The sequence below is a fragment of the Diceros bicornis genome, chromosome 39 (genome assembly GCF_020826845.1).
Source record: "Diceros bicornis minor isolate mBicDic1 chromosome 39, mDicBic1.mat.cur, whole genome shotgun sequence".
Lineage (NCBI taxonomy): Eukaryota > Metazoa > Chordata > Mammalia > Perissodactyla > Rhinocerotidae > Diceros > Diceros bicornis.
The window spans coordinates 9,549,724-9,574,144 of record NC_080778.1 but is presented as its reverse complement, the minus strand read 5'-3'; the positions used below and the strand labels follow the sequence as shown (position 1 = coordinate 9,574,144).

The 24,421-nt window shown below is 41.1% G+C and overlaps 1 protein-coding gene across 1 annotated transcript in view; it reads left to right on the top strand.

The window, feature by feature from the left end:
* Positions 1-24,421, top strand: part of SLC22A3 (solute carrier family 22 member 3) — a 95,126-nt gene that overhangs the window by 68,667 nt on the left and 2,038 nt on the right. The window contains exons 6-10 of the mRNA XM_058534044.1: positions 10,314-10,411; positions 10,531-10,745; positions 16,928-17,036; positions 17,794-17,906; positions 21,467-21,566. Coding sequence (XP_058390027.1) covers positions 10,314-10,411; positions 10,531-10,745; positions 16,928-17,036; positions 17,794-17,906; positions 21,467-21,566 — 635 coding nt within the window. The remainder of the gene's footprint in view (positions 1-10,313; positions 10,412-10,530; positions 10,746-16,927; positions 17,037-17,793; positions 17,907-21,466; positions 21,567-24,421) is intronic.

The following is a 24,421-nucleotide window of genomic DNA, read 5'->3' as shown; positions in this document are numbered from 1 at the left end:
AATGGTGTGATTTTATCCGAAGGGTTCATTAATTCTAAGAAACAAACAAAATCATAAAAATTGCAACTTTCTCAAATTTACATTGAACAGTCTTAGTTTAATTACTTCAAAATAAAAACTGAGTACTTAGCATAATAAATTCCTATTGAGAAGAAGATGTAGACCAGAGGGTTTTTCCCCTAAACTTGAGAAATCTATGGACTCTTTATCACCCAGGATAGGCTAAGGCGTGTGTGTCACAAACATTACCAAAATCTCAGTGGATTAAAACAACAGGGACCGGCCCCGTGGCTTAGCAGTTAAGTGCGCGCGCTCCACTGCTGGAGGCCCCGGTTCGGATCCCGGGCGCGAACCGACGCACTGCTTCTCCGGCCATGCTGAGGCCGCGTCCCACATACAGCAACTAGAAAGATGTGCAGCTGTGACATACAACTATCTACTGGGGCTTTGGGGGGAAAAATAAAAAAAAAACAAAAAACAAAAAACAAAGGACTCACTCTTGTCTGTGCCACCTAGGTTGCCTGGGGGCTCCTCTCTTGGCACGGGGTCCTCAGTCTTTTATCCAGGCTGTCCTAGCAGGCACAGCCTGGACCATCTCAGAAAAGGGAGTGTTCTAGAGGGTCCTGCTTCAGCAATGAAGTGCTCACAACTCATTGGCAGGTTTGGGTGGGTGGCCCCACCCAATCACAAGGGGCAAAGGAGCGGAATTCTATCACACCCCTATAATGGGACAGGGAGGGAGAAAGGGAACCAAAACTATTTACCAAACAGTGCTAATGTGTACCACTACAGATCTCTTTTAAAAGAAAAAAGTTATTTAGAATACAGGATTCATTTGAGAGACACCAATTTAGGAAGATAAATTATTTTCAATTCAAATTACTACTGCAAAGTAGGTTTCACCTTATAATTGGTAAAAAAATAATTTGGTCAAAGTGTGAACACAATTTTAAACGTTCTTACGGAAAAATAGAACAGAAAATATGAAGACCCATTTTGTGGTCAGAGAAACCACAGCTACAGGGTGTACTGGGAACAGAAGGAAGACTGCACTCAGGGGAACAAGGTTGTGGAGCTTATGGAAAATGGAGGAAAGGGAAGGGCAGGCAGCCTCTCTCAGGGCACAACCAGCAGGCTGGGGCCAGCCCAGGGCAGAGATTTAGACAAAACATCCTGAAGAGATGCCCGTCAACCAAGCTGATGGGGAGCGCAGGGTCTGTTCAAGGACTCGACTGGAGGCTTGCTGAGAGGCTGGTGACAGCTGTAGGAAGGCAAAGAGTAGAGGGACCCAGTCCCCTGAGAAAAAGACGGGCAGGAATACGGGAGGCAGCTGACCCCAACCTGCAGGCTCTCTGAGAACACCGTCCTGGACATGCCCATCACCATGGCCTGGGCACTCATGGAATGGGGCCTGGTGTCACCCTGGCTGTCCTTGCCTGCTCCCAACCCAGAGTAGGGGCAGAGTGCCTCCTGTTCCCAGGCCCAGGCAGAAAGACACCTGCCAGGAATCTAACTGGGAGAAGTAGCAATTTTACTAGAATCCTGCAAACACCTGCACATCTGGAAAAGATAGAGCTGGGTGCGAGAAAGAGCCAGAACCTAGTGGAAAATATTCCCCCAGCTGGTGTGGAAAAGGGCCATCTCATGAGTTTATATCCTATTGTTATCATGTCAAAGACCGTGGTCTTATTAAAGCAGTTTCTGAAGCCTTCAGAAGCCCAAAAAGAAATAATGATGAGAATGCTGATGGGTGGGAGTATGTGCTTTTGGCTTTTATTTGTGATATATCAGATGATTTGCTTTAATTCACTCACTAGCTTCTTCTCCCTTATCAAAAAAAATCCTTGACTAACTAGTGACTTACAGATGTTCAATTAAGACATTGGACGTTCTTTAAATTTTGATAAACTTTTCTGTTTCAGTAATGATCACTGACACTTGTCAGTGCTATTGGAGAGTCCAGTGGCATCTTTAATTCAATCCACTAACATCAGATTTTGGTTCTGGGTCTTTCGGGTCAGAGTTTTGGAACATAAGAGTGCGTTCCCTTCTTTCTTCCTCTCTCTTTCCCTTCTGTTAACACCTCCCCCCCTAAAAAAATAAAACCCTCTCCAGATTTGTTTTTAAGAAATGAAGAAATGTTCCAACATATGCCCCACAGCTGCAACCCTTTGACCTTTGCAAATATTGAGGCTGCACTTCGGCTCCCTCAGGGGGGCCTCTAGAGAAATGCACTTTCGCTGTTCTAGGCAGCGTGCCCAGCCGTGGAGTGGAGGGGAGGGACGCTTTCAGGCTGGGCTCAAACGAATGGAATAAATATCTTCTCTACAGAGTATCCTGACAAAAGCACTGGCTGAGTATGAGGTTATTTGGACCCGCTCTGTTCAGTACAGTAGCCACTAGCCACGTGCATGATGGAGCCCTGAAGTGTGGCTAGTCTGAACTGAGAGGTGCCATGAGAGTAAGCGAGTGGCATGGTGGATTTCAAAGATTCAGTATGACATACAACACCTAAAATATCTCATTAGTAATTTCATATTAATTACATGTTGAATGATAACATTTTGGACAAATTGGGTTAAATGGAACATATTATTAAAATTAATTTTGCCTGTTTCTTTTTACCTCTTTTAATATGGCTTCTAGAAAATTTAAACTGACAATTGTGACTCACAATATATTTTTATGGGACAAGGCTGGTCTAGGTGACTGGGACTTGTTTTTAACTATTTTAATAAGCATCAGATACTCATGACAATTTTAATATGAACATTTCTTGATCACCTGAACTCATTATGGTGAGTATTTTCTCTACTCTTGTTTTAAAGTATAATGAGGTCTTTAAAAATTCCCAAAGCACTATGGGTAATTTGGTGAATTCTCTTTTATGGATACCAGGTAGCACTGTTGCCACCTAGAAGCCGGCCAAAGCTCTGTGGTGTTCCTGGACCTTCTGGTGCTGGCCTTTGTCTGACAAATGGGGTCATCCAAGAGGCAGTGGAGTGGGGGCCATCAGTACACCATGGCAGTCACATGTACTTCCTCCTGGCCCACTCAAGCCCTCTAGCTCCCGATGCTTGTATGAAAGACCCATGGGTAGTTTAACTTTGAGGGTGGCTCCTGCTCCTCCAAATCAATGAGCCCCATATCCTCAAGGAATATTTTATTCACACAGACTTCTTACAGATTAAAAGCTTCTGGAGAACAGAACCTGTAGGGAACTTGTGACGATGCCTTTCCTGACTACATCACAGCGTTAGACTCAAGGACAGATAAATTGCACTTTTCATCTGTGGCTTCACCTTTCCCTGTAAAATACGCTAACTGATGAAAAGTCCACCTATTGAGAACAACCAGATGAAACCACAAGGCTAGGAATGCAGCTCCCTGACACTGTTCCCCTCCCCTGCCCCTGGCAGACCCTGCTGATCGGCTGTGTCCTTCCCTCCTAAACCCAGGGTGACTCACATTCCTTCTCAGCCCAGGAATAATAAATACTAGGAGTCAGCAGGCTTGTTATTCATTGACTATCAGTGCTTCTGACACTAGTCTCCTGGGGTGTCGTTAAAATGCAGATTCTGATTCCCTAATCTGGTGTAGGACGTGTTTAACAAGCTCCCTGCTGATGCCCACACTGCTGATTCAGGGACCACACTTTGAGTAGCAAGTTCTCTAAGTGTCATTTTCTTGTGTGTACATTTGTGAAAAATTACCCCATCTAAGGCCTGGGCGATCCACAGTGCCAAATTCACGCTAGGTATACCTGGTGTCTTTAAGAAAATCCAATATAAAAAGACATCCTTTCCTTTAAAAAAAAAGGGCACAATGACCGTTTTCTTTACAAAGCAGTTCATGTCAAAGTACCTTTAAAAGCATCTCCCTTTATTGCATTATAGCATCAATCACAAATTACTAACTGTGGAAGGATGAAAAAGTGCCAAGTGAATTATCATCTGGAAATAAAATCTCTCTGGAAATGTTATAAAAAATAATATTAATGTTGACAGCCTCCATTATTGAGCACTTACTGTATGCCAGGTGTATATATAGGGGTTATCTAATTGAATCTTCAAAATACTCATGAAGTGAGTGTTACTATCCTCACGCTACTGATGAGAGAACTAAGGCTCATAGAATTTAGATAATGCACTGTAAGAAAATGTCCTAGTAAAATGCCGCGTCTCTGGCCTGACCCTGGCTGGTTGTCTTTCTTGACCAGAAACCAGTCCCCCATTGGGGGAACTCTGAACATCACATTTATAACAGATTGGTTTTTATAATGTATTTCTCTTCCTTGGCAATTTAAATTAAAATGTCAACTTGGAGAAATGTTTCAGAAAGGCACCAGGAAGAATTATAAATAGAGCTAGATTAATCAAACAAAGATGAATACCCTATTCGTATAGGGTACATCATTGTTGATATGAAACAAAAGTCTTGGCAGAATTAAAAGACAATTAAGAGACACATAGACCAAACAGCAATCAGCTCAGTAAATATCAAGAAACCAATGTGTGCGGTTTAACCATGAGCAATACCTTTTTCTATGAGTGACGTTACTAGTCAACAAGACTCCAAACAGATAGATGTTACCAAGGGCATTTCCCTTCTCTTGCTCCAAAATGAAGCAAGCAGACACCGCTTAGATGACATAAATATTTGACAAAACACGATGCCAAGCTAGATACAAAAGACAACATAATATATGGTGCCAGTTGTATGAAGTTCCAGAAAAGGCAGAACTGTAATGACAGAAAGCAGATGAGAGGTTGTCGGGGGCTAAGGGTAGGGGGAGAGACTGCAAAGAGACAAGAGGAAGCTTTTTGGAGTAATGGAGATATCATGATGGCGGTAGTTGTTATACGACTGCACACTTGTCAAAATTCACTGAAGTGTGTGCTTAAAATTGCTAAATTCTATTGTATGTAAATCATATCTCAATACAACGAATTTAAAAATATATGTAATAACTTGATATAGCATTTCTGTTCTGTATCTGACTCAGACTAGGCAAAATCTGGTAACCGTTCGGCAATAGAAAAACAGCACAGCTTAATTTAAAAAATACAGAGCTAGAAGTTGTAAAAGAATAATAGCTGTAGCCGACACCGCACATGAGTTGCCAAGACTTTATTGGATGAGTTCCATCCGAGATACGGCTTTTAGCCTCTCAAGGTCTTTGGACACCCAGAAAGTGGGTCATCTTTCAGAATATCTGCGTCACTGTGGAGAACATGTCAGTAAATCAAAGACCAGCTGGATTTGTTGTTAAATTGGCAAAATACTTACTTGCTTGGAAGTACGATTAATCCTTTCATTCACTGGACAAGCAAGATAAGTTTTACGGTCTCGATTACCTCCACTTGTTATCAGCACTTTGTATTCTTTCACTAGAGGATATATATTAGGCATTAGATTTGTGCTTTGGAAAAGCAGAGATTATATGACTGCTTGAGTCTAAGTCTTAAAATTTTGAAATTAAGACTAATCTCAAATATTTTTACACACTGAATTGGAGCATTGAAGTAATTATTTTATCCAAAACAAAATTATTTTGCCTAAAATATTCAGTTATTAAAGTAAAAGCATTGTTCTGGACTGAATTCTCCAGATAATCCTACTTTTGGCAACGAGTAACAGAAAACCAACTTAAATGGGCTTAGACAATAAACACATTTCCTGGCTCATATATCTGGAATTCTAGAGTTACAGCAGGGTTCTGGGTTGGCCAGACTCAGGTCTCAACAATCCCCTCAAGCCGCGGTGTTCCCTCTCCCTATGTTCCGCTGACAGGGTGGCTTTGTCTTTATACTGGTTCTCTCCTGAGTGTAGGATGGCTGCTATGATCTATTTGAGCCCACCATTTCCTCATTAATTTCCTGAGGGAAGAGAGAGAAGATTCCTTCAGGAACTTCTGACATAAGAGCAATGAAAGACTTTCCCAGAAGCCCTTTTCTCATTGGTTCAAATTAGGTCACATGTCCATCTCTCATTGGTTCAAATTAGGTCACATGTCCATCTCTCATTGGTTCAAATTAGGTCACATGCCCATTTCTCATTGGCTCAAATTGGGTCACATGTCCATTCCTCATTGGTTCAGAATAAGTCATATGCCTGGTCACTGGCACAGAGGGTATAATTACCCTTAGATAATCAAGCCTGCCCCTACAACTGGAAACAGAGTCAGCGCCCCTGAGAACATGAATTGATGAATTGTGTATATGGGTGTGTGTGTGTTTGTGTGTGTGGTGGGTATAGTGGGGGTTCTATTAAGAAAGAGAAAGGGAGACTGATACTGAGTCAACAACAAAAAAGTAGGCTATTTTTTTCTTGTTACAAAAGTAACATAGGTTTAAATTTTAATTTTAAGAGAATATTTGTAACCAAAAAGAAGAAAGTAAAAACCACCATAATCCCACTGTCCTGTGAGAACCATTAGTGAAATGATAACAAGCATACTTTTAAACAATAAAATAAATATTATATTCTGCATACTGTAGACACAGTATAGGATAGTGGTTAGCAAGACAGACTTAGGTATCAATATCCTGGCTCATCAACTTACTGTCTGTTAGTCCTCACTGGGTAAGCTACTTAGCTTTCCTGTGCCTCAACTTCTTCCTCTCTGTAATGGAAATAAGAGTAGTATCTCTATATAAGTTCCTCCAGCACTAACCTTCTAGTTCACAGATCGGCAATCTACAGCCTGTGGGCCAGACCTGTTTTGCTGCCTGTTTCTGTAAACAAAGTTTTATTGGAGCCCAGCCACAGTCATCCATTTAGTATCCATCTTTGGCTGCTTTCACACTACAATGGCAAAGTTAAATAGTTCCAACAGAGACCTTGTAGCCCACAAAACCAAAAGTACTTACTCTCTTGCCCTTTACAAAAAAGTTTGCTGACCTCTGGATTAGACCATCAGATCACTATTGTCTTGTCAAAAATCTAACATGTCATGTTAACCAGCCTAGAGATTTGATCAGGAAAAAGTGACATCTGCAGAGCTAATATGAAGGCAAGAGATACTCAGTTATTTTATCACTTAGAAACAGTTAAGAACCACGAATAATTGAAAAATCTACAAAGGTGTTTAAATGTTAAATTATCTCTTCACAAGAGATTTTGAAATATGTGATGTATGATTTCCCTCAAACTCTGGGATGTTGCCAGTGGGGCCTGAATGAAAATGAACTTGTTCAGAGTCTTATCTAGTGGATAGAAATCATAGCCATAGGCAGAAAATAAGAAGATTGAAGAGGAAATAAAGGGGAGTCCATAATAAATTGTTGTGAATATTGCTTTTGAAAATAAAAATAAAGATTGTCGCCATCTGTGTGGTCTGGGTGAACAGTGGTGCAGCTGTGTAGACAAGCAGAGTTATGAGGGACACCCTGGAGAGAAGAGAACCGTCTGGGATGAACATGACCGAGCCAACACTAGTCTGAATTGTGGAAAAGCCCTAAGTGAGAAGAAAAGAATCATTGGAATAAATGATCTGTCCATGGAGGAAAACTGCCCTCATGTTATCTGTGGTTTTAATCTTGAATTTAAAGATCTTCAAAATCTAAATTATTTTAGTCAAATCTAATTTATCTGAATTATTTTAGTCAAATATGACTTTTCCATAAAACAGTGGTTTAACTGAAGATTAGATTTTTGATCAAGTGTATAATGTTCTTTTTTAAAAATCTATAGAAGTGACCATCAACTACACAGAAGTTTTCTAGAATAAAAAGCTTTCTATATATTTGGTAATGTAGTGTGGGGATTAAGAACAGAAGATCTCTATCAACTGCCTGGTTTCAAATCCTGTCTTGGCTACCTTCCTGCTATTTAATGTCCTACGCCTAGTTTTTCTTATTTATAAAATAGGATTAATAAAAGTACTAACTTTAGAGAGTTTCGATGAGAATTAAATGAAATAATTCATATAAAGTACTTAGCCCAGAATCTAACAAATATTATACATGCCGTAGAAGCTAGCCATTTTAATGTGGGCAATATATAGAAACTAATTGTGAAAAATGTTTTGGTAACCAACCATATAATAATATATTGTTATAATATACTAAGTTCTTGTCTTCTGCTGTTGGTATGCCTGCCTTATTTTTGGAGCAGCAAAGGTAAAGGTAGGTAAGAAAAAAAAATCTTTCATTGGGGTCTTAGAATTTAGAAGATTAGTTCAGGGAACATTTTAAGAGGCGTTGTATTAGTTAGGGTATAGGTCAACTTCTTGCTGAAACAGAGACCAAAAAATATAAGTGGCAAAACAGAGAAAAACGTCTTTCTGTCTAACATGCCCACCCAGAGGTGAGTGGCCCAATTACCAGAGGGTGACTTTGCTCTGTGAGGCCCTCCTGGACCCGGGTTCCTTGTCTTGTTTCTCCACTATCACCTGTAATAGGTTGTATGGTCGAAGCTGGTTCACCAGCATCTTCTTTTTCCATCTCTCAGGAAGAGAAGGACAGTGAACATAGAGCAAGCCATTGCCTTTTTAAAGGATGGGACCCAGAACTTATACACATAGCTTCCACTCCCACCTCATTGCTGAGATCTTAGTCACAGAGCCACCCATAATTTAAAGACAGGCTAGAAAATGTGACTTTAGTTTGGCAGCCATGTGGCCAACTAAAAGTCAGTGGATTCTGTTTTCAAAAGGGAGAAAGAAAGAATGGATGGTGGAATCAATTAGCATTGATTGCCGTTAAAACTACTATTCCACAAGCATTGCCATGAAAACTACTATTGTTTCATTGACTCTAAGACACATCATCATTTTATGTACCACTAAGAAAGAAAAACCATGCTATTGAAACTGTGACACATTGCTTTCTTATCAGCTCAGTTGTAGGACACATCCCAATTTAAGAAATGTTAAAATGTGAAAAATATGTGTCTTGGTATAGAAGAAACACAGTGTTGGAAAGACTTAGGAAAAGACAGTGATCTAAAGACACCCATTTTGCAGTCTTCTTTTGTGCGTGCAACTTTCCCAGGAGCAAGCATAAGCAGGAGATATCAAGCTTTCGTTGATGCATTGAGTGTAACCTGTAGAATAGGTGATGGACAAGGTCCTATCAGTGTGAATTTATTCTCAGTCAAATTCTTGTGACTGTTGGTAGAGACACTTTTGGCTCAAAGGCTTGGGGAAATTTTGCCTAGATTTCTAGTCAATCTGGGTCAGATCTGGAGTTGAGTAAACAGACAGTAGGCATCCTGTCTTTACTAGTCAAGATTCTCACTTAATAGAAGAGCAAAGACTGAGGGCAACACTCTGAGGAACAGACATGGCCAGGGCACTTGACTTCTTGTTTCAACCTTCAGTCATCACTCAAACAAGTGTTGAACACCAGGCACTTTGCTCGGTGCTAAGATCCAGTGTCCACCCTCCCAGACCTCCAGAGCTCAAGGAGGGAGAAAGAAGTAGGCCCATAAGGGCACACAGTTGTGTAGGTGTGATGATAGAAGCTGCTGAGTAGAGGCGCGGATCGGGAGTCATCAGTTCTCCCTGAGGTTAGGAAAGGTCTCCCAGGGGAGGTGAAATCAGGACTGTGAGATCTAAGGGCTCTCCAAGCAGAGGTAACAGAATGTGCAAGCACATGGAAATGTGAAACACTTGTCACTGCAGGGGGTTGTGTTGTGATTCCTTTGACATGCTAGACTGGAGCAGCTGTGGTTATGGAGGGTTTGCTGTTTAAGTTTGTTTTTTTATCGTGCCTTATACATAGTAGGCAAACTGCAATATTGGTTTAATTGAACTAAAGAAAAGACCAACTTGATGACCGCATAGAGATGATCTGAAATTTCCTGGATCAAAAAGATGCTAGATTCCAGTAAATGGACAGAAGCAAAATGACACCTTTGGTGCCATGCTTGCTCTTAAACTTAACATTACTCTATCTTATTTGTCAACATCAGGTTTGAGGATTTAATAGATAAAGAAACACTTGTTTGGATCCCACCTGCTTTCACCACTTTTACGCGTATTTTCTCCAATTTAATAAATGCACAAATGAATTTTACACATCTTTTTTCCTTGTTTACTTAGAGCAGTTTAGAATACATGTTACTGCTGATATTAGCCTAAGAATAGATTCTCAGTGCAGCAACCACATCTTTGTGAATTTGACCTATTAAAAAGGCTAGAGGAGCAAACTTTTCATTCTCAGGTTTTAAGATGTAATAGTGAAAGAGCCTGGCCAGGTCAGTAAGATCATTTGATTTGGTAGCTTTGAATCTGGTCAATGACAAATCTATAATATGCAGATGTTCCTTGTTGTCTATTGCTACTGAAATCTGCTTCTCTTACATAGATCACTGTTACAGATGAGGAAGTTAGTAATCCATCCTTTTTAGATCTGGTGAGGACTCCCCAAATGAGGAAGTGCACACTTATACTTATGTTTGCTTGGTAAGTTTGACTTGTGACGGATTCAAAAGCTTGTGTCAAATTTACAACGCACCCCTTTCTGCAAGTCAGGTTGAAGTTATCTTTTACTTGTTCTCCGTTGTCTTTCAATGTTGCTCCAGGTTCACGAGTGCAGTGGTTTACCAAGGACTCGTCATGCGCCTGGGAATTCTAGGAGGCAACCTTTATATAGACTTTTTCATCTCAGGAGTCGTGGAACTGCCAGGAGCTCTCTTGATCTTACTAACCATTGAGCGTTTGGGACGACGCCTTCCCTTTGCAGCAAGCAATATAGTGGCAGGCGTGGCATGCCTTGTCACTGCTTTCCTACCAGAAGGTAATTGTCCTCCAAGTCTGTTTGGCAGCCAAGAACTTGAAAAAAATCTTAAATCAAAATAATCAGGAATGGGGAACCTCTTGTCCTTAGAAAATGTACCATTGCCCCAAAACCTTGGTACCAGACATGCTCTTGTGGTGTCACTCAATCTTCTGCTTAATCAGTATAACATTTTGTATAAGACATTGGTTCTATAGATTTTTCTATTTTCTCCATTCTTACATTTATTTGGATGAAATAGATGTGTGAAATCTAGCTCGTGGTGATATGGTTTACTCTTGATCACTTTTATCTTACTTTTGTGATATCATTGACGTTATTTGACATATTTCTCGAGCATCTGCCGTGTCGCTGGCCCATGTGAAATACTGAGGTTACACAAGGAAGAAAGCCACGGTTTTTGACTTCAAAAGGTTGACAACCTAGCAAGGGATATAGACACTTCAATGCTCTCACTACTCACTGTAATAAGTGAAATAATAGAATTATTTACAGGATTCAGAAATAACAAAAGGAAATAGGTGGAGAGAGTGATTCTTCCATGGCGGGTGGTTAGGGAAAGCTTCCCAGAGGTGAGAACTAGGCATGGATGAAGAAGGAAATGTACCAGACAGAAGAGAAGGGTGGGAGTGATTTTTCCAAAGGAGAACATAGTTCCCAGAAGGATGAAACACCTTTAACGGTCCAGGAACCAAACATTCTTTGTTATTGCTAGAATATCCAGGCAAGGAGGCTGAGGGATGTCTGTCACCAGTGGTGATTGGCCTCACAGGCCATGCCAGGAGCTTGGGCATGGTCTTGTGAGCTTCGGGAGGAGGAGAAGGGGGTGGCCTCCCTGTAGCTGCAGCAGTTTGGACAATGGCAATGAGGAGAGAAAGATGCTGACAGCAGGAATTAAGGTCATGGCAGTCGGACCTGGATGGGAGAGCTTGATTTGAGAGATGTTTCAGAATTAAATTTTGGGAGGCTTGATGACTGGCACATGGTACAGAGGTTGCAGGTAACTCCAAATGCACTGTTAACACACCCCAGATTATCTCTCTTGTAGAACACAGCAGGCACTGGACAGAGCAAGCCTTTCAAACTCCCAGGGAACATGTGAGTTAGAGCAAGTCAATTATTTTCATGTTCCAGGGGGTGTGCGATGGGGGTTACCTGAGGGCTGGATTCTCTGGTAGTCTTTTGTGTCAGCACAAGAGAGGCCGTCTTTTTCTTTTTCTTTCTTCCTTCCTTCCTTCCTTCCTTCCTTCCTTCCTTCCTTCCTTCCTTCCTTCCTTCCTCCCTCCTTCCCTCCCTCTCTCTCTGTCTTTCTCTCTGTCTGTCTTTCTGTCTGTCTTTCTCTCTCTCTCTCCCCCTTCCTCCCTCCCTTCCTTCCTTTCTTTCTTGAAAATCCTCTAAGAATCAGGAAATAACTGATAATATTGTGGAAGTGAGAACAGTCAGATATTTACAGATGAGTTTATTAATTATATGAAGGTTTATGAAATCCCAAAACATCAGATAGACCTTATTTAAATAAAATTGCAGATATGCCTGTCCTCACAATAGAATAAAAAAAAAAGATGTCAAGTCCTCTGTCTGTCATATTTGAATGGTTGATGACAGACAGAACAGACTATTTGCATTTATCTCATTTTTCTTGAGTGTGTTAGTTTCCCAGGGCTGCAATAACAAAGTACCAGAAACTGAGTGGCATGAAACAACGGAAATTTATTCTCCACAGTCCTGGAGGCCACAAGTCTGAAACGAAGGTGTTGGCAGGTTCACGCTCCCTCTGAAGGCTCTAGATGAGGATCCTTCCGTGCCTCTCCCTAGCTTCTGCTGGTTGCTGGCAGGGTTGGTTCCTTCCAGAGGTTCTGGGGGAGAATCTGGTACATGCCTCTCTCCTAGCTTCTAGAGGATGCCAGCAATCCTTGGCGTTGCTTGGCGTCACTCTGGTCTCTGCCTCCATCTTCACATGACCTTCTCCTCTCTGTTTCTCTATGTCTTAACTATTACATATGCAAAGACCCTATTTTGACATAATGTCACTTTCTGAGGTTCTGGCTGGACATGAATTTTGGGGGATACTATTGAACCTGCTACATTGAGTTAGCACGTTCTAAGAGTTGGGAAATCTCTATAATAGATATCAGTCAATACATGTCTATTTAGTATCTATTAATTGTCCCCACTAAACTAGGATGGGGGATAGGGTGGTGAACAAGATCGACATAATTCCTGTCCATGGAACCTTGGTACAATTTAAGTAGAAGGGTGACATATTGGGAACATTGGAGACTTCACTGTTCTTTCCATTTTACTTTGGCACTGTATCGTTTCTAGTTTAATTTAAAAATGCAGTTTCCTAAGATGAGGTCTTCTGTTCTCATCACATATGGAATAGGAATTAAGTATTCATTGCATGTGAAGTTAGGAAAGTGGGGAGAAAGGTTAATGACTTCAGCGTGACCCATCATTTCATGGATGTATACTTTACCCTAGAAGATTTTCTCTGGCTCTGACTGATGGGGATGATTTTAATGTGTGCTGCACACAGTATGACCCCAGAAAGCATTCAAGACCATATGTCCAAACCAATGTTGAAGTAGCTAGGTGGGTGGGAATCAAGGTGTTTTGTAGAGAACACCTTCCTATATTGAAAAATATAAGGCAAAGAATAGACTTCTCTGCTTGGTCTGATCAGTATTATTTTGTAGATATAATTTCTTTCTTTTTTTTTTTTTTTTGTGAGGAAGATCAGCCCTGAGCTAACATCCATGCTAATCCTCCTCTTTTTGCTGAGGAAGACCGGCTCTGAGCTAACATCTATTGCCAATCCTCCTCCTTTTTTTTTTCCCCAAAGCCCCAGTAGATAGTTGTATGTCATAGTTGCACATCCTTCTAGTTGCTGTATGTGGGACGTGGCCTCAGCATGGCCGGAGAAGTGGTGTGTCGGTGCGCACCCGGGATCCGAACCCGGGCCACCAGTAGCGGAGCTTGTGCACTTAACCACTAAGCCACGGGGCCGGCCCTATAATTTCTTCATTTAAGCTTTAGAATTTATTTTTAGCAATATTGAAAGCTAGTGGCTCTCATTCCAGACACATTTTATGTATATTTTCTGCAGATTCGGCTGCGTTTATAGTCACATGTCGATCATGATTGACTGGCAAGAATAATTTCAAATTCCTACTGCTCTGTGTGAGCACCAGATAGTAACAGAGGTTCCTCACTTGAGCTGACAGGCCTTATTTCCAACTTAAAGGAGCTTTTGGACTTGGTTGCTGGGCTGTTCAGTTAACATTAGAAAGACTTTTCCTCTCGGTCACTCTTGACGTCATCAACAGGATGACAGTCCTTGTGGAGAATGCTGATTGGCCTTTAAGAGGAACCAGCTCTAAAATTATCTCACAGAAAACAGTTTAACCAGCTTTTGCTCCACTAAGCACAACTTTTCATGGTCTGAAGAATGAGATTCTGGAGAACGAAATAGTCTTTCTGGCTATATTCTCATCGAAGACTCACTGCTTTTGACCCAAATTTTTAAACTCTCACTAAAGTCTGAAAAGTAAAGAGCTTTCTTTATCCATCCCCATCTGCCATCTTTAATTTGAGTTTATTTAGGATGGCTACAAACCTAGCATTTTTGGTAAGTCTTCTTTTTGAAATGAACAGTAGTCTTTTATTTCTCTTTAAGTGAAAACTGAATCCATGTATCTTAATTTCCATATCTCTCTTGGGCATTTTCGCTAAATTTTATTTTCAAACTCAGAACAGATGGTACATTCAGAGGAGCTACAAAATTGTGTTTATTTAAAATCGTGCATCTTTTCTTCAAAAATTGAGTTATTATTCCCAATAATCTGTACTAGCTTGACCAAATCTCCATTCAGAGGGACCCTCTTTCTCTGTGTTCTCATGACTTCATGGAAGACAGTTTCAGCTTCAGTACCCATTTTTAAATTGTCTTGTAGGTTTTTTTGTCATTGTTACCAAAAGATGTCTATTGCCGCTCCAAGATGAACTTAGCGTATTACGGGGATGATCTAAAGTTTTTGTGTGCGTACGTAATATTCACACATCATTTACTCCTCCTAGTAAATTGTTTTCATTTTATTCTTTAGTGAACAAACAGTGCACTGCCTTTGGGACTTCTCTTTTGTTACACATTTCAACAAAATCTCTGTCCCAGTGTAGCTATATACTGGCGTCTATTGACTGGGACAAGTTGAGAGTCTCTTAGATTAAGGTCAGCACATAGGATCGACCATGTCTCCTCAAGGGTGTCAACTTGACAGCATTTTCTGAACGTTTTTCTGAATTGAATCGTTATTTATCTGCGTTCACTAGCTAACCACATATGTTTTTCATGACGTGTGTGTGTGTGTTTTAATTTGGTGCCTTGGTTTTCATTTGGTTCTTTCCAGCAAACAGTCTTAGCCTCAGTTGTAAACTTAAGCTGTCATTGAAGTTTTCAGTGTGACTCACTTAAAGAGCACTCTTGACTCAGTAGAAAAAAACTATAATTTAGGAACCTAACATGGATAATCTAGCTATTTCCACGGTAGCACGCAGCATTCTTTGCAGCCTGAGAACAGCGAGAGGTTGCCCAGTTGGGCTGGGAGCCAGAGAATCTGGGCAACGGCTCCCACTTTCCATTCCCCAGCACCTGGCACTGCACCACCTGCTCATTGAAGGAAGGGGTGGAATGCATTTCCTAGTCCCCCTCCCTGGCCTTAATGAAAAAATAAAGCCTAAATAAAACACATGTTTACAACCGTTCAACGCCAGAGCAGATGGCAGCCCAGAGCATCAGCATAACTCCACTATTCCTCACTCCGTGATGTAACTGTTAATGTGAGAGCTACAGGTGTTCTTGTCTGGGGAAAACATCAAGTTCACAAGGACATCCTTGGCCAGTTTGAAATCAAAATATAATGAACTGGGGTCTCCCAGCAATAATCTGGATTCTTAAACCATCTTTTTCTCTGCTTGCCCTCCTAGGCAATTGTTTTATGTAGTGAGTTTTAGCTTTTTTTATTTGTTGAATATTCTTTAGAGAGAACATGCACAAATATACCAAGTTTGAGTGTCTTCCTTCATCCTCCTCATTCATGCCTACTTTTCTACTAAAAAATTATATATTTGGGAGAGTGCAATTATTTTCCTAGAAGACAAGAGGACCACTTTAGTGCTGAGTGAGCATAAATAAGCATGACTAGCAGAAGGAAAGCTTTCAAATATGGAAGTCAGACATATGCTGAAGGTCCTTAGCTTTGCTTCGGAGAGCAGGTATGCTCTTGTTCGTGCACTGGTATGTCCTCACACCAAGTCCACTAGGAAGGGATGGCATCAATGGCACAACTCTTAAGAAATTTAAAGCACTGCTTTTTAGAGCAAAAATAATTTACTCCCTTTTCCCTTAAAACACAAAAGAAAGAAAATATTTAATAAAGAGCATTTGGTATTTTCTACCAGTTACGATGGAGGAAAGGAGAGTTTCCTCATACAACCAGAGTAGCCCTAAAACAGTTCATTTCAAAATGAATGAACCAACTAGTGTTTAAGAATCTGCCTCCTTCTAGATGATTTCTTGGGGGAAATAGCAAGATTGGGGATTAGGAAGACAATGAATGACATACACCATAGTGATGACACATGGCATAAATGTCCCCTTCCAAAGATCCCAGTCCTCGAGGCCTTGCTATTCTCTAGAAACCAAAGTCAGCTTCATGTCCAGATTTTCCCTGGTCTGTTGGGAACAGCTATTCTGTGTGTTATCGCTATGGAGTATGAACAGAGAGGACAATTGGGTACCAGACTTTGGTGATGATTTTCAAGGACACAGGCGAAGACCACCTTCTAGACAAAAGGCCGGTGTACTCAGACCCTCTAGGAGGGCAATGCCTGGAACATTGTTTTCAGTGTAGTGGCTGCTCAATAAGTGGTTCTGGGATTGTATTCAGGAAATCTAACCTACTCAGAAAGGCAGCTAGTACACTAAATCTCAGCTGTCATGCTGGTGGTGGTTGTAGCTCTTGAAATTTGGCTACAATATTAGAAGGTATCTATCATTTGGGCTAAAAAATTAGCAAAGACTTAGGACTGGGAAAACATTAAGCAAATGCCTTTGGTTGTTTTATCGTATTTCCTTGAAAGCAGACCCCTAACTCTTTCTTCCACACTTTCTGTGTTTGCAGGAATACCATGGTTGAGGACCACAGTTGCCACCTTGGGAAGACTAGGGATAACCATAGCCTTTGAAATTGTTTATTTGGTAAATTCAGAATTGTACCCAACAACATTACGGTAATTCCAAAATATACGTCCTGGTTTCTCCTAAGTAATTCTGCAGCCAAATATTTTGACGTAAAAACCATGAAATATTTTCCTTAGCTTGGTGATATATTAGCCTGGGCTGAATTCAGCTGTAAAGAATATGCTTTGTATTGTAGCTGCTTTCTGCATTGCTGTCTTCTGCAGTTTATGATAGAAGGGTTTCTCATATCAATATCTTTATATGCAGCCATGGTTTTGTGGAATGGCACTAGACTTGGAATCAGAAAATCTGGTTAGTGCACTTGCTTAGATGTGGGTTAAATATGTCTTCATCAGCTACAGCCTCTGTTCTGACCACAATCCTTATCTTGCAGCTGCGAGCAGCTGATTAATGAAGGACAAAATGAAATAGTGTGCACGGACTAATACAAGTTGGCCTCGTTTCCTGGGGGAATATTCATGGGCACACCTTACTGTCAAACTAGGGTGCCAAGGTGACACCTGTGTGTCACAGAGTGGGCTGGATAGTGAGCTGTTGACGGAAGAATGATTTCCCCCGACACTGTAGACCTCACTGTCCTCGCTGTGACTCAGCATTTACCCAGATGTGAGATGCTACAGAATGGAAATGGTTTGCTTAGAGTATGAGGGTAGTAGTTTTCAAAGTTAAAAGCTGTAGAAATGGAAAATATTGTTACAATTTCTTTGTTACTTGTATATCTGAATATTTCACTTATCTTGAATTTATTTAAATATTTTTCGTGTAAAACAACTTTTTATTCTGCAGCAACTTTGGAGTTTCTCTCTGTTCGGGTTTATGTGATTTTGGGGGCATCATAGCCCCGTTTCTACTCTTCCGGTTAGCAGCCGTCTGGCTGGAACTACCTCTTATCATCTTCGGTAAGAACTCATTGTATGTACGATTCTTAAATGCTTTCCTCTACAGTCTTTGCATTAATAGAACTCTACAATGGTTATTAGGTTGATGTTAATGATATCCATTTAATCTTTTTGTGACAACTGTTTCAGTTCTGAGGAGCCAATCTGATTACAATCAAATGTGAAACCCTAAATGATCTTAATTGACTTTATATTAAAGGGTTCTGATGAGCAGTGTTGAATTTGGCTTTCTTTGTTTAGGTTCTGAGTTAAAATCAAATACTATGAAACTCTTTTATGATGTTGGGGAACAGAACCACTAATTTTCAGGGGACCTGATTGGATCTTCAATATGTTTAAAAACAAGCCTAAAAACCGATTGTGTTGTTAAATGCTCTGTATCTGTCAATATCATATCTTCATTTGCTTTGATGCTGAGCGTGCTATGCTGACAGAACAGAGGACACAGGATCCCTTGCACATGTGCCATCACCTCTTTGATGCCCCTCTAGTTCAAGCCTCCTTCCTGTCTGCAGATTTTGTAGAACTCACAAAGGAGTAGAACCATAGTGTAGGGAGGGACCTTAGGGTAATTCAGTCCAGTGTCTCTCAAGCGCTGTTCCAACCTTTCTACCTGGATCTCACACCTCCCCACCGTCCTCAGCAAGAAAGGATACAGGTTGGCCCCTTTCTCACCTACCTTTCTTCTACATCCACTTCCTTACTCCCAGTAGAGAATGTTTTTCATTCATTGCTCAGCAGTTTAAACTACAATGAAAATATCAAGTCCATGAGGATATACATCCTGCGTAATGCAAAAATCCTTTAACAGTGCTAGCTGGGGACAGCAGAGTCAGCTTCTGAACATTTGACATCAGTCAATTCAATGAGAGATCATCTCAAGTTATTTCATGGGATCTGATACACGAGCTCAGCATTGATTCTGTGGCCAGCATGAAAAAGCAAAGAGTGCTATTGCTCAACCAAGACAGAGTGGTCTAGGAGCCAATCATTCAAGATGGCAACCTGGCCTGCAATGAGTGCTGGTTAAATTGGGCAGTGGTGCCATCGTGCAGGCCCTTCCTTCACAGAGAGAGCCAAATTTCCACACAATCAGTCACAATAGAGTGTGATAAATGCTGAAAGCAAAGGGGGCTGTGAAAGCCCATCACAGGGACCCCTGACCCAGGTGAGTCAAGGAGAGAAAGTCAGAAAGGAAGGAAGCAATGTCTAGGTTGCAATCTGAAGAGGGGTAGAAATTATCCACGTGAAAAGTGAGGGCTGGTACTCCAGGCAGTGGGAGAGCCAGGAGCAAGAGGAAGAAGCTGTTTTCTGGCAGCAAGGAAGTTCAAGTACGGAGTATAGTGTGTGAGGTGGGGCCTGAAGAGAGATGAAGCTGGGCGGGTAGGCTGGGCCGGATCACGTAGGGTCTTATCTGATGTGTGAAGGGTCTGCTCTTTATCCAAACTGCAGTGGGAAGCTAGTGAAGAGTTTGAAGCTGGGGTTGACAGCATTAGATTTGCGTTTTAAAAATATGACTCTGACAGCACATGTGCAAATGAATTGGAGGACAAGACTAGTGTGACACAATTAAAAGAATGTTGTTGTAATCAGGTAAGAGATCGTAGAGGCTGAGTTTAAGGTGATAGTGGGAATGGAGAAGAGTGGATAGATTCAAGAAATATAGTCATGCGCCGCATAACATTTTGCTCAACGATGGACTGCGTATACAACAGTGGTCCCATGAGATTCGTACCATAGAGCCTAGGTGTGTATTGGCTATACCATCTAGGTTTGTGTAAGTACACTCTCTGATGTTCACACAACGATGAACTCCCCTAACGACACGTTTCTCAGAATGTGTCCCTGTCATTAAGTGACACGTGGCTATATATTAGAAGTAAAATTGTCAAGACGGGATGATTGACTGGGCAAGGACCAGACGGAGCAGGGAGATGGGAAGCCCAGGCTCCTGGCTGGGAAAACTGTAGATGATGGCCAGGCCTTAGTTTAGTGAATGCCAGAGGAGCAGGCCTGCAGGAGGATGTGGAGGGATTCTGTTTGGGCCGTTTGGAGTATGAGATACCTGTAAGAAATCCAAGTCGAAATCATGAGAAGCCAGTTTCTCTGGTGAGCTGAGCTCAGCAGGGAAATGAGGCTCAGCAGCAAAGATTTGGAAGCCATCTGAATGTAGATAACCATCGAGACTGTGGGAGTCACTAAGACCCCCAGAACATAGGGCAGAGTGAGAGGAAAAAAGAGGGCCCAGGCCACAGCCCTGAGGAGGGAAAAAGCATCAGGCATAAGCAAAGGGAGAGGAGCTGGCCAAAGAGCTGAGAAGGATTCGAGAAGAGTAGGAGGGAAACCAGGAAGCATGGAGCGGGGGAGCCAGCGGAGGGCGGGCGTTCACCAGCAGCCAGTGCTGCCGCGAGGCCAGGCAGCAAGGACAGAGAAGCAGTGCCAGTGGATCTGGTGGCGAGTGGCAGCTGGTGATCTGGCTGGAGCAGGGCCAGGGAGGACACTGGGCAGGACCCAGATGAGAGCAGGTGGAGGTGGGATTTGACTCGCAGTGGTCCTGGAGCTGGCTTGCACCAGCCTGCCAGGGCCAATTGTTAAGTTTTCAAGAATTTTTGAGCCAGTTGTTAAACACAGCTATCATTAAACATTAAATATATAAAATATATTAAAAACAGAGGTAGTAAATACTCATGACTCATCAGTTCCTAATTTATTTACATTTTACTGTTATGGAAATTCTATGTAACAGAATGCCACTGCATATCTCTTCCCATTGCCTCATTCACTGATGTCATGCTGATACTTGAAATGTCCGTGGTGAGGGTATTTACACCACGGAAATTGGCAGATGCTACAAATCAGGGCTTTATTTTCTGGAGAGCTGGTTGGTAAACATTTACCCGCATACCACTAGGATATGAAGATTTGTAGAACATAGGAGAGGACAGTGTTTTAAGAATTTCAGCTCTAAAGAAGGGCTAAAGGGAGGATGGTAACTAGAGGACAATGTGAGGTGGATAGAAGGGTCCTTAAAGATGGAGGATTTGAGTATGTTCCCGTGCTTCCACCAATGGGAGAGAGAGGATTAATCACTAGGGTGAGGAGCCCAAGAAGCCTCCCAGAGATGGTGCTTGGGCAGAAGTGGGGTCAAGTATTACACTGTAACACGACAGGAGGAGGAAAGGGAGGGAGAGGGTGCTGTGAAGGTCTAGTGTCAGTAAAAGGAAGCTGAGGGGATTCCCCTCTGGTGAGGAGTAAGAGGTGAGGTCTTCTCTGAGTGTTTGTCACTTAATAGGCACTCAGTAAATAGTTGTTAAATGAGTGAACGAACAAACGTATGCCAGGAGTACCGGGGCAGTGGGACTGCACAGGGTTTGAGGAAGACAGAGAGCCCTTGAAATGGTGGCCAAGGAAAGCTGGAGGGCTGGTTAGGGTGACCACAGGGTTGCTGCTGTTGAGGGCTGGTTAGAGTCAGTGAGCACATGGCCTCCAGAGTGAGCTGGGAGGGACAGGAGGGGGTGTTGTGTGTTCCTGGTGTGGTAACGCCTTTCCCTGTCCCGTAGGCATCCTGGCATCTGTCTGCGGGGCTCTCGTGATGCTTTTGCCTGAAACCAAGGGTATTGCCTTACCAGAGACAGTGGATGATGTAGAAAAACTTGGCAGGTATTGTACACGATTCAGTGCGTCCTAAAGAAAAGCAGTATCTCAAACCCCTGGGGAAAGAATGGTATTGAGAAAATTGAATACCCATGGGGAAAAAATAATATTAAATCTCCATCTCCCATCCTTAACAAAAAGTTCAAAGTAGATTTAAAAGGTTAATGTAAAAAAAAAACGCACAAAGCTATAAAAGTATATGTATTATTTTTTAAATGTGGTTATGAGGAGGAAACATTTCCAAGTGAAATGTTAAAACTCAAAAGCAATCTAAAGGAAAAGAATTGATGATTTGACAAAGTAGAAATAACTTAAATGTGCATCAATAGGAAACTGATGTGAAAATGATCATATATTCATAATATGGATTAGAATACAGAGATTAAAAGAATTGAGATATGTCTATATGGAATGACTTGGGAAGATTTTCAAGACTGATTGCAAAGTGAGAAGTCACTGAACAATTTTCTAGTATTTATTAAAAAATAAAACCGATAGCAATCCTTCTCTGTAGCTAGATGGGAAGATAGATAGATAGGTAGGTAGGTAGGTAGAGAGAGAGAGAGAGAGAGAGGTAGAGAGGTAGAGAGGTAGATAGGCAGATAGGCAGATAGGTAGATAGGTATATAGATAGAGATAGGTAGACAGATAGAAAGAAGATAGGGGAAGGAGAGAGAGAGAGATTAAGTTTTGGAGAAGAGTGTCTAAATGGTGTACAGAGAAAGTTAATATCCAACCGATATATAAACATGAACAGTTATATCAACAAAATTCACATTACACAAATTCTAATTTTCTCTGTTTGAAATTTTTCATAATAAAAAGATAAGAATAGAGAATATGAATACAAGAAGGTATAGGAAAAGATCTAAAATAATAATACCTTCTGGAGATAAAAGTGGCTTGGGAAGAGGGGTGCAAAAGGGAAGAGACATCACTTTTACATGCTATAGACTTCTGTATTGTTTGATTTGTTTTTTTAATTATAAAATGTGGTCTTGTATTATTTGTGTAATTTTTAAAATAATTTAACAGCTAATTTTAAAAATAAAAATCAATCTTCTTCTAATTAATGACCTGGAAGTTAAGGGTGTGGATCTCTAAGTTTTAAAAAAGTGTATCAAAAATATTTATAAAAAGACTCAAATGTAGGTAACATCATGGCAGATTTTTCCTTCACTTGTAGATTGGCAAGAGAGTAGAAATTGACATTTTTAAGGAACTTATGTGATCGATGGTTTCACTGAAGTCATTTAATACTCAAAAGGATTTTGTGCAATAGAAGTTCTTATCCTCACTTTTTTATATACTTGGAAATCTATGCTCAGAAAAGTTTCACAACTTTTATGTGCTAGGGCTGTGGTTGATACTGTCCAGTATACAAGTGTGACTCGGTTGTTTTGTGTAGTTCTGTTATTTTATGCTGTATGCTACTTGATTATGAATTTTCTTTTAATAGCAAGTATCCCCATTGTAAGATTGGAAATTTCTCTCTTCATATCCTCTTTTAATGAGGTCCCATCCGCCTCCCCAGAGGTAGGCAGCCATTGCTAAGTGTCTCATGAGTATTTTACTAGACCTTCAAAACTTAACAGTGATTTCATTGTCCTATTTCTTGATGCTATTTTGAAAAGTAAGATTGATTAATTATCCCAGAATTTGCCTAAGAAAGGGCTATGAGTGACTCAAAACCAAACCACCAGCTCATATCCCAGTGGCTGACTTCTAACAGGACTGGCCAATTGGAGGACAGGTCGACGTTTGCCCTATGAAGTAACCCAAACAGATTCTTATACTTGTTTGGAAGTAAAGCAATGGCTTATTCCTCACCCTACATTTCACCCTAGAACACCCTGAAGTTTGGAGTGAGGTGGAAAATTCTCTTTAAGACACTGCTATTTGCTAAACCAAAATTAAGCTAATGAAACCAATGTATGAAAGGTATTAAAACTTTGTGAAGTCCTCTTGAGCATTATGGATGAAGGTAAGACCATGGTAAGGTCTTGCTTCATCCAGGAAAGAGAAACATTTTGCTAATTGTGTCATCACAGACAATTGCTTGGTTTGTATCAGGTTATAGGGGCCAGATCAGGGTGGAGGGTGTCCAGTCCTGTCACTCCAATCGCAGCAGTGCTGGAAGACCAGGAGAAAGGAGAATATTCAAGAAAGTTAAATAAAGCAGAGGAAAATGGTGAGAAAGGAAATAGGGTCGTCATCAAATAAGATATCCAGACTTTAAGGGTAACTTCTCATAGGCTGATGTGCCCTAAAGGATCTGTTTCAGGGCTGGGATACCCCGGAGAGTATCCTGGCCAGGATTATGGGGTCAAAAGTAAGGAGTGCAGTGTCGACTGTTGGTGGCACAAGGCTGTGGATACGTCATTGGAACTTCAATACGCTCAGTGGTGCAGCCTCCTCTTCCATTGCTTTTGCTGCCCTAGCTGATGAACACACTCTGTGCCGGTATTCCAACAAGAAGAGCTGCAGTCTTCTTTTGAGTTCTAGTCCATTTAGTGCTGCCTGTTTAAACAGAGCGATACACTCATTCTTGATCCCCAAAGCAGTCGGGGCTCAGATTTTCAAACTCATCAGGAAAAAATTGAGGAAGAAGGAGTGATTTGAGATCAGGACTCTTCTAGCAATTCAGTTGTATTAAAATTGGAGTTAACCAATTGGGAGAGATGGAGTTTTGGAGGGGAGAGGGGCATCTAAATGGTGTGCAGGAAAAATTAATATCCAACCAATATATATACATAAAGAATTATACCAACAAAAATTCAAGGTACACAAATTCTTTCTAATTTTTTCTATGTTTGTCACTTTTCTTAATAAAAAGTTGGGTAAATTAATTAATTATGCCT